General features: G+C 36.8%; 1 protein-coding gene across 1 annotated transcript; it reads right to left on the bottom strand.

The window, feature by feature from the left end:
- Positions 1-389: 389 nt before the first annotated feature.
- LOC133732943 (DNA-directed RNA polymerases II and V subunit 8A-like) lies at positions 390-6,241 on the bottom strand. Its single transcript, XM_062160554.1, has 5 exons — positions 6,078-6,241; positions 4,793-4,912; positions 4,539-4,696; positions 1,099-1,190; positions 390-727 (listed from the first exon to the last, which is right to left on the bottom strand). The coding sequence occupies exons 2-5, from the start codon at positions 4,863-4,865 to the stop codon at positions 616-618; spliced, it is 435 nt and encodes a 144-aa protein (XP_062016538.1). The 5' UTR covers positions 4,866-4,912; positions 6,078-6,241; the 3' UTR covers positions 390-615.
- Positions 6,242-10,488: the final 4,247 nt, after the last annotated feature.

Here is a 10,488-nt window from a genome sequence, read left to right as displayed (position 1 = left end):
AATAGGTGCCACCCTAATACGCAAGGGCAATTCGAAATTGTATTGATTGTACAAACAAGTAAAGGCATTCCTACAGTGATGGGTTATTTCAGAATGTTAATCAAGGTAATGACAGATATTATTGGCTAAAATGACACTATATTGGCACCCTGCTCCTATAAAATCACCAAATAGCTTTCCTGGCCATCAAGGATGGGATCTTGGCATCCATTTCATGAGAAGTAAATAGTTGTTACATCTTCCCAGATTTGTTTCTGGCTGATAGTGATAATGGTCTGATACCAGAACCTGAGTGATTATAATCAGTCATCAATATCAGTTTTGTTAAGGAATTTCTGGTGGAAGAACCGAGGGATCACTCTTTTTGAAACTAAATGCACAGAAAGAGATAGCGGCAGACATAACAATGCTCATATAAGGAAAGTGCAGCTGACCTGTACGTCAAGAGTTTCAGACAGCTGTAAACTGTCTTAGCACTGATGTCTAAACATTACAACTTAACCAAGCCTTAATCCCCACTGTCAAGGGGCAGTATAAGTTTATACAACATGACGACAATCAATGTTCATATTAGGACAAAGTAGCAGACAATGCCATATTGGACTGCCATGAGTTCTATAGCTTCCTGATGAGGAGAAACAGCCTTTGATCCAATTCAAAGTTCTTGAATTGAGAGGATTCCCCCTTGAGCATCATCAACAGCCCAGCAAATGAAGCATTTACCTCCCTTTAGCCAAAGAAGAAACCAAATGAAAAAAAACATTCTGGTTCAAATCATACAAAAAATGATTGCTGTTCTTTTGCGTTTGGAAAAGTAAAAGTAATCAGAGAAAATGATAGTTGTATGGGCATCAATGGCCATTAGATTGAAGAGCAGTTATTTTCATGATGCCGAAAGTTTATCTCTTCCTTTTTTCTTTGGTTACATTAGTAGGGATCCAACCATTGACCAATCCAAATCCTAACCCATTTACCCACCCCCAACATTTGCTAACCCAAAATGCAGTACACTAATATTTTTGTGTCTGTTATTAACAAACAAACAGTGAAACAAAAAGAGCACTTGTACAATTCCAAGGAATGATTTGTTACACTTACGCTTTAGGATCCCGTTTAGAACCTTCTGAGATTTTAAAAAGCTTCCCTTGCATGACGTACTCATATTCATCGGCCAACGTCTTGCGATTTCCCTGTAAAAACGGTAAACTTTTAACAGTTAGGCATAACCTGGACCTTGATAGTTTAGTAAAGGAACTGAACAATGCACGAAGCTATAGCTGACAGCAAACATCATGTTTTTACATTAGCATCCTTATAATCATCTTGTTGTAATGATTGTATATTATTCTTGTTGTAATGATTGTATATTATTAAAGATGACCATTATATTGAGTTGTAGGCATGAGATCAACAAGTCAAATATATAGTTAAATAGAGGTGGATATCATCAGCTACTTATGGTTAAAATGACAGAGCCTGATTATGGTATTGACACCCTTTTCTGTTGTACTTTGAAATAGGGATAAAAGCATTAAAAAAATATAATAGTGACCAGAAGAATAAGGAGATCTTGAAAGTTGACCTCAATCATCAAAATTAAAGATTATAAATAGGCAATCCCTTCACAAACTTGTTGCTCCTTCCATTCAAATAGACCACATTACACACAAAGGGTTAGGCCCATGAACTAAGGAACTCAAATCGATCCCCATCTATTATTTGAAACATTCATGCTTCTCCACAGTTCCATCCATCAAAAAACAGTTTTAGGAGGAACTTTAGAACACCAATCTTCTAACAATGAAGTTATGATCTGCTCCCACTTAAGTCCAACAAAAAGATCTAATATCAAGATACTTCTATAAAAAAAAAATAATAATAAAAAATAAAAAAATAAAAAGAAGTCTCTCAAACAATAGAAAATACAGAATCTCTCCACTAGGCATCCAACATTTAGTTAACTAATTTGATACTTACAATAATAGAAAAAATATTCTAAAATTTAGAATGATAAAAGAAGAAAATAGAAATAATTTATAAAAAAAAAATTTTAAAATATTTTTACAGTATTTCCAATATTAAATTCTATTAATCTCTATCCAAACCAATGATTAAGATTCTAGTGGCAACAACTGGAGTACTTCCTTATCAAGCAAAACCATAAAACTGAAGGTGTTTAGTTCAAAGAAGAATGTCACCACAGTGACTAGTGCGAAATTTCAATCTTATGACATCACCAATCTTATAGAGAAGTTCTCCGTCCTGCACTGCTACTATGCTTTCACATACCACAACTAGATGACATCCTTCTCCATGCCAACCATCAGCAAAACCGATCAACCTTCTCTTGCGATTGTCAGCATCTTAAATGCCAGCACCGAACTGTTGAGGGAACAAGCATTCTTTTTTCCCTAGGTCAAAAGAAGTCCCCCTATATCTTCTACAGCTTGTAGGCCATGGTAGAACACAGGTATTTTAAAATATTGTTTGGTTGTAGTGCCAGTGAACAAAGAATCTAGTGGATTTTGAATGTAACACTAGGGTACAGAGCAACTGACTTAATATACTAGATAAAGGGGAAAAAAAAATTAACAAGACTACAATACACTCCAGATAAAAGGCATCCCTCCACCCTTCGATAATTAATGCCATTTTCAACAAACTATCACTTTTCACAAACTTCACATAAACATCCCACACAAAGGCAGCCTTGGAAGTTGAAGCCAAGCAATTCTAGGCATGTCATACAACCACAAACCTACTTGCATCCCCATCCCCACTTCAGAACTCTTAGCAGTGGCACATCCAAATAGGAAAGCACTTCTTTATTGTACAACCAAATTCCACTGCAACTACCTAAGTTGGAAGGAAATTGCATCTAAGACAATAGCTGAAGGTCTAAATGGAGTTAAGTGTGGCAGTTAGTTTATATCGAGTTAATTACAAGCTGATGAGTGTTCCAGGTGTATTAGACATAGTAAGTATTAAGTGGGAGCTATAAACCCTTGAGAAACACATTTTTCTCTGCTTTCTCTATCTTTAATGCTCACAATGAGAGCCATGTGTAGTATATGTCATGCTTCAAGTTTTTATCCAAATTATTTCAAGCAATAAAATTGGTTAATTACTCATGTTAGGACTGAAGCTACGAGAAGAAAGGGGTAGCCAGAGGACCAGTGTACTAAAATTGTCTTGACCAAGAAAAGCATAGACAACAGGGTAACATGGATCACAGAGTGTTTAAATAATTAATATTGTTGAACAATATGGCAACTTGTTTCTTAAATGCCATATAGTTCTTTAGAAGCATTAAAAAAAATATAAACCAAAAGATTACAGAAAAAGTATCAAAGCTCAAGATGAGGAAGGGAAAACTTAGAATCCATCGCAGAACAACACTTATATCTTCTTCGATCCTTATTTTGGAACTCAAATTAGGTCAAAATATTGAGCAGACCGTTTACACCATCTATAGTTATTTGAATCTAAAACAAATCTCTTTTCTCTATCATTTGTAAAATCAACATTCACAATAGAGCATCAACTGCAGATGGAATCATATAAAATGACAGGCATAGGAATTATTCGGGATGCAATGACATAAAGAAAATGAAAGAATTGACCAAGTTAAACATCTCTCTTCACTTTCATCAATTCAATTATCAATAAAGCATTCCTTAAGAAGTCCCAGGAGATACAGCATTCAACAAGTGAGAAAAGGGAAAGGAGGTGATAGCCAAGTGTAAACTCACTTAATAAGACGTGAAAGACAAAGAGAAGGAAGTTATTGGGACAAATTAAGTATTAACTTTGTATACCGTGTTCGAACAGCAAAAAAATCTATTTGTCGTTTCCAAAATTTGCATCGAAAGATATCACGTCTTTATTAAAACTTGTTTTTCAAATTGGTCAACCAGAAGGATATACGTACATTTTCAACTTCATAAAACAAATAATATTGTGTAAAATGATACTGAAAGGACCGTGTTTCCCTTGCAGAAACCACCTAATAAACACCAAAAGAACTAACCTCCATTCTAAGATAAGATACTCTGACTTATAGGAACTGATAGAGAACTAAGGAAAATCAATTGGGAAAAAAATCTATAGAAAAGAATGGAAGTCCTGAAAGAAATTCCTGAAAATTGCAGTAAAATGCTAATTAATCTGAAGCCAATAAGGTTCTAAGTAGCTGCAGATACACCGGTATATCTGTCGATATCGCCTTTTTTCCAAGGGTAGATATATCCTCTTTTCCCAACAAATGCACTATACTAACATTTCTCTGATTTATCCTACTATTTGAGTGCTGATATATCTGTGAATCTGTGATGGCCGATTTTTTAAACCTTGCCAACTACAATATTCACTTTTAACTGTTATTTCACAAGATTCCTGAAAATCACAGTGCTAACACTCCATACTTAATTCATACATGCTCCATCTTTCCAATAGAGATGGAGAGAGATTCAATGCAGTTCAAACAAAGAGGAAAGTACTATGAGCTATATATAATTAAAGATAAAGTTTAATTTTACCGGAGTGAAATAGCCAGTGTCAGGTGTTCCATCCAAGTTGAGTGTAGAAGTTAGAGCCATTGAGAACTTCTCACCTTCCTTCATGGGATACACCTCTGTATTCACATCTAGGTGCATGAACATCTCGCATGTCTCACTTTTTGCTTCAATTCGAGTAACTACCAAAATGCAAGATATAAGCAAAAAACTGACTATGAAACTGATTTGTATATCATTTTTAACAAGAGATTAATGCATAGAAAACAGATGGATACCCTTATCAAACTTTTTTCCATCTGGGTTTAACTGTAGTATTTGAAAGATATCCTCAAAAAGACGATCAACCATCTTTTGACCAGAAATGAAGGCCTTGTCACCTGGATGAGATATAGCGACTGACAACACAGAGAAGATGAGACGAGTTTATGTAAGCAATGGCCCAAATAAGGTTCTAACTTCTAAATGATCAGGGCATAATAAAGATTGCAAAACCACCAATTATTGTGTTCTTCACTCCACTTTCACTTTAACTAAATATACTGCACAAGCTTAAATTTGGTAATCCTAGAAAACTGACACAGTTAATTAATTAAAGTTAACTAGGCAACAATCATTTGAGTTTACAGTTCTGCAAAACAAAGGTGCAGGATTTAAGTTTCCTAGATCAATGATACAAAAAGTTGGTAAAATTTCACACACACACACACACTTTTCAGGGAGTTTCGACTCACTTTCGAGTGGATCGTGTAAACCACCAGAAGCACATGCCCGAAAAGAGCCCAAATTCACACATATGTAGAGATATATGTCAGAAGATAAAGGATTGAACAAATGTTTTTTTTTTTCATGTTTGAGGAACAAAAGGATTATTAGTGCAGAAAACTACATTCAATTCTATTTCCTCAAACATTCAAGGTGTCTAACTACCAGACTTGTATTATCATTTCATCTCATTTTTACAAAAGGATTACTAAGTGCACACCTTTCTATATATAATAGCGGACAAGTCCACCTAAAGAGCTAAATAGATAACAAGTCGACAAAAACAGAAAAGGGAACAAAGCTAAAAGGCAGAGATCCATTTGCAAAGATTTTTTTCTTGCATATTAGTTCCCTGATAATACCTGAAAGGGATTAATCTCAGTTTTGGTGGGTGAGGTTCTCGGTTCAATCCTCAGAGGTTACTGGAAAATGGAAGAAAATATGGAGGATATATTGGAAGCTTTGGAAATGTGTTGGGGTCAGTCATATTATTATTTCTTAGCTCAACTTTAAGTCCCACCCTAACTACCATCCCAGCATAGAATCCTTGGTTCAATACCAGAAATGCCTTACTGTGTAACCCAGAAAAGAAACACAAATCATACATGTAATAAATCTCCTATAATCAATAATAAAGGTTAATTGTGCCTCATCCATGAAAAATTACAGTCTGCAACCAACAACCATGAAGAGAGTTCGAATAAAACCAAACAAAATCTACATGAACACATACTCAGATTCAAACTAAAGACAACACTAACAAGCAGCAACTGAGAAAAATCCCCGTTGCAGACTTACGTGGATTCAAGACTCCGGGTGAGTGAGTGAAAGATGAAATCGATGTGAGAGAGAGGGAGGGAGGGAGGGTCGCTGTGCTGTAGTAGGGAAAATGTAGTCGGCCCCAAACCGTAAACAGGAAAAGTGTTTAGGGTTAGGGTCTTTCGATATTATCCTCGATATTTTCATGAAATTTCTTTCTGTGAATTTTTAACATCTTTTTTATATTTTTAGCTGATTATATAAATTTTATTTAAAATTTTAGTAAAATTTCCATCGGTATTCGATAATTTTTCGATATTTTCATTGAAATTTCTATTTCTTGATATTTTGATCATTGTTTCAAAGTGACGGTGTTTTGAAACGACAGAAATAAATTACTTCATTTCATATATTTTTTAATGTAATTAGTTCAAAATATAAATATCAAGAAATCAATAATTATTTCATATATTTTTTAATGTAATTAGTTCAAAATATAAATATCAAGAAATCGATAATTAAAAAACTCAAGGCTCAGAACAATTTGTGTCGTTTCACATATGTATCGAAGATAAGCTAAAAGAGCTCACCTCCTTCATAACTAATGCTGAAATACTATTATAAAACCAAGAGCAATGGGATATTTTTTTTTTTTTTTTTTTTTTATGATAGAATGAAAGTTACAAAACAAAACCACAAGAAACACTCATTCTTAGCTGATCCAACTGAAACGCTGGGAACACAAAAATGGAGAGACAAAACATGGGGTTTTTCTTTCAAGTCATACAAGCTTAGAGAGAATATAGACCTCAAGCATCCAACCTAATTATCTAGACCTACAATGAGAAAAACACAACCCATTAAGGAAATCTTAAGTACTATTCTAAGTCCACAACAAGAAAAGGTGATCCATTGCAACCTCCAAAGCACTAACACTTTATATTGATGTCGTGTCGCGTGTTCGATACTCGAACACTTTCTGACACGCTTCCGACAAGAATTGAAACTATATCAATTTTAACTTTCTAACACCCTAACATTTTCTAACACGAGTCGAGATTGTGTCAGTTAACTTTGACTTTGTGACACTTCAAAGGACATAGCATTGACACGGGTGTCACTATAATCGACCAAATTTTTAGGCTCTTTTTTTATTTATATATGTATGGGCAATTAGGGTAAGAGAAATGCATATAAATGAAGTTTTTTCTCTTTGTACAATATGTTTGAATGTTATTTTTGTCTTTTTCTTTTAACGATTTTCTTATGACTATTATGTTAGGTTAGAAACCATTGAAACTTTTTAATGTTTTGTAATATATTTTCTGATTTTAGTATATTCCAATTTAGTATGTGTTATTGTGCATTAGGTGAGGATTTTTTTTTATTTAAAATTATTTTTCTGTTCAAGTAAATCCCTATTTGTGTGTCTGGCCCGAACTCTAGGTTGCTTGACCTAATGGTAATAGGGTTTTAATTAGAGAGAATCTCGGAGAATATCTTAGAGATATACATTCATTGTATGATTACCTTTCCTTGTACAATTCAGATTCTATGCATTGTAATCCTCTATGTAAAGAGGCCCCTATTATCAATGAGAACACACAGCAATTTTCTCTCAATTCGCGTTTCTCTAAAACACATTATCAGCACGAAGCCCTAACCCTAAAACAAATAGCCAAACCCTGATTCAAGAAGCTAAAAACCTTGAATCCGAATACAAAACCTTGAAGCCTTTTCTGCCTCCACCTCACATCTTGAAGCACTCAATCCCAGGAGTCCAGAACCGACAGTGCCACCCCAAGAACCGGCCGAAAACCTACCGAACCGGCCACAGGAAGCTCGATACAACCCGCAGCAAATATTCCACCGGTTCACCATCATCCGGACATCCAATTTCAATCAAATTTTGTCACCAGACACCTCTCAATCTGAAGATTCATGAATCGAAAAAAAAAAAAGCACAAAAACCGGCCTAAATGTGAGTGAACCGGCCGACTGAATCTTCTGCAGAAAACCGGCAGAAAAAGAAGAAAGAAAGAAAAAAAAAAAGGAAAAGAAGCCCAGAAGCCTAGAAGCCCAAGCCCACTGACGCAGACCCACAGACCCCACTGCCACGTCAGCATCCGCCTCGTCAGCACTGACCCCACTTTCACGTCAGCACTGACCCCACTTTCACGTCAACATACGCTACGTCAGCACTGACCCCACCCCCCCCCCCCCCCCCCGGTCAGCTCGTTCAGCTCCTGGTCAACGCCGGTCAACGACCGCCGGCCACTTTTCCAGCCATTTTCCGGTGACTTTTTCCGACCACTTTTTCCGGTCACATTTTCCGGCGACCTATTTCAAGGTTTTTTTTTTTTTTCTAAAAGTTCCCGTTTTTAGAGTTTTTAATTCAATTTCTCTTCTTTTTTCGGGGACTTGCAAACTCCCTTCTTCTACCCCCCTTTCTTCATCGGGAGAGGATCCTCTCTTGAGCTATGTTTTTGCCTGAGCTTTGCAGCAGATGGAGACACATGGCTCATATCAGATCCAATGGTCCATCATTAATTTCTCCTTACCTTCACAACTACTTTGTTTCTTTCCTCTCTCTTTTACTTCGATGTTCTTCTTTACCTTCTCTTTCTCTCTCTTCTTTTTCCTTTTGTTCTTCCTTCACTATCAGATGGAATTTTCTCTCTCTCCGTATCAATCTCTTATGCACTTAATTAAATTGCCAAGAATCATGTTGACTAATTTCATTACAATTCTCAAGTCTTTAACTAACACTTCCAACTCCTTGTTCCCATGAATCAATTCCATTTCTACAATCCTTCTAAACCCAGTCAACCTGGCACCATCCATCAAAATTTAAGAAAATCAAAATAACCCATATCAAATTTCCCACTTGATTTAGTTGATGCAACCACAGATGATGGCGGAGAATTTGACGATGAAGGTGACATAGTGAGGTTTGGCGGAAATCTATGGCTGGCGAGGTCGGCTTGGATTTCATCAGATCAGAGGTGATTTGGTTCCGTCTAGGATGACTGGAGAGGTCGGCTTGGATTTCATCAGATCAGAGGTGATTTGGTTCCATCTAGGATGACTGGATTTGGGATTGTCAATTGTGATGGAGATGACGAGCTTGGCATGATCTATAGTTTTTGTGATGAGGAGAATGGGGTTGAATTATCAACTTGCAGCTGACTGCAACAGGGAAGAACACAATAAGAAAGATAAGGAAATAGAGAGTAGGGACAAAAATTTGGATGGGTATTATTGTAAATCCATAACTCAAAAGTGATATAAGTCATTGGATGTAATATGAGCCACGTGTCTTCATCTGCTGCAAAGCTCAGGAAGCTCAGGCAAAAATATAGCTCAGGAGAGGATCCTCTCCCTTCTTCATCATAGGGGAGACCTAATTAAGCCGAACTGTGGGGATTCGTGCTCCCTCTAAGCTTGGAGCTTGTTAAGATCTCCAAACTTAGAGTTTGAAGAGAATTTATGGATCGACCACTTACGTCATTGTTTCGATCTAATCCAATACCTCTTGGAATTAAATTTCTTGGAAGCAATTACGCTCAGAAATTCCTAATTTCTTGGAAGCGATTACGCTCAGGAATTTTATATGTTTTCGTGGTAGCTTTTTCCGCTCCGAAATTAACCCTAATTTCTTGTTCTCTTTCAGGATAAGTAACCTGAACAAATTGGACTTTGCTCCATTGGGGACAACTGGCTCTGGATATCACAGGTGGGTTCGTGACTCCCTGCTTCATGACCTAGAAGTGAGATGACATAGCCTCCGCTTCTTTGATTTCAAGTCAGTTCTTGACTACAACTCGGAAGCACCTCGCATTAAATCCTTAATGGAATTATGTGGTAAAGAGATCACAGATGCGATGTTGATTGAGAAGACTCTCTCTACCTTCCCCGTCTCTGCATTGATGGTTGCTAAGAACTATCGAATTGATGTTACTGCAGGACGGATCACAAGGGTTCATGAGCTCATTGGAGCTATGAATGTCACTGAAAAGCATGACAACATCCTTGTGAAGAACTATAATTTGAGATCCATGGAAACAGAGCATATTCCGGAATCCAATTATAGTCGTGCCTCTAAGAGAGGGCGCCAAGAGCGAAACCGTAATCTCAGGGATATTTCTGGACGTTCTGGTCCATATAATGGCTCTACTTGGGAAGGTAACCGCCAAAATAGGCGAACACGGAACCGAAGAGGTAAACGTGGAAAGAGAGAGGGAGGCAACGCCTCTGGCCATGTTGGTGGCGCCACCAACACTAAGAGCCATCTAAATGACGCTTTCAAAGCGCCTCAATCAATGGAGTCTGAGCAAAGAGATGTATGTTCTCAATGTGGAGTATCCGGTCATTGGGCACACATTTGTAGAGCTTGTGAAGAAATTGTCACCGCCTACAACGCATATTGTGAAGCAAGAGAAGCTCACTG

The sequence above is a fragment of the Rosa rugosa genome, chromosome 2, assembly GCF_958449725.1.
Source record: "Rosa rugosa chromosome 2, drRosRugo1.1, whole genome shotgun sequence".
NCBI classification, from domain to species: Eukaryota; Viridiplantae; Streptophyta; class Magnoliopsida; order Rosales; family Rosaceae; genus Rosa; species Rosa rugosa.
This window is presented reverse-complemented; position numbering and strand designations above follow the sequence as displayed.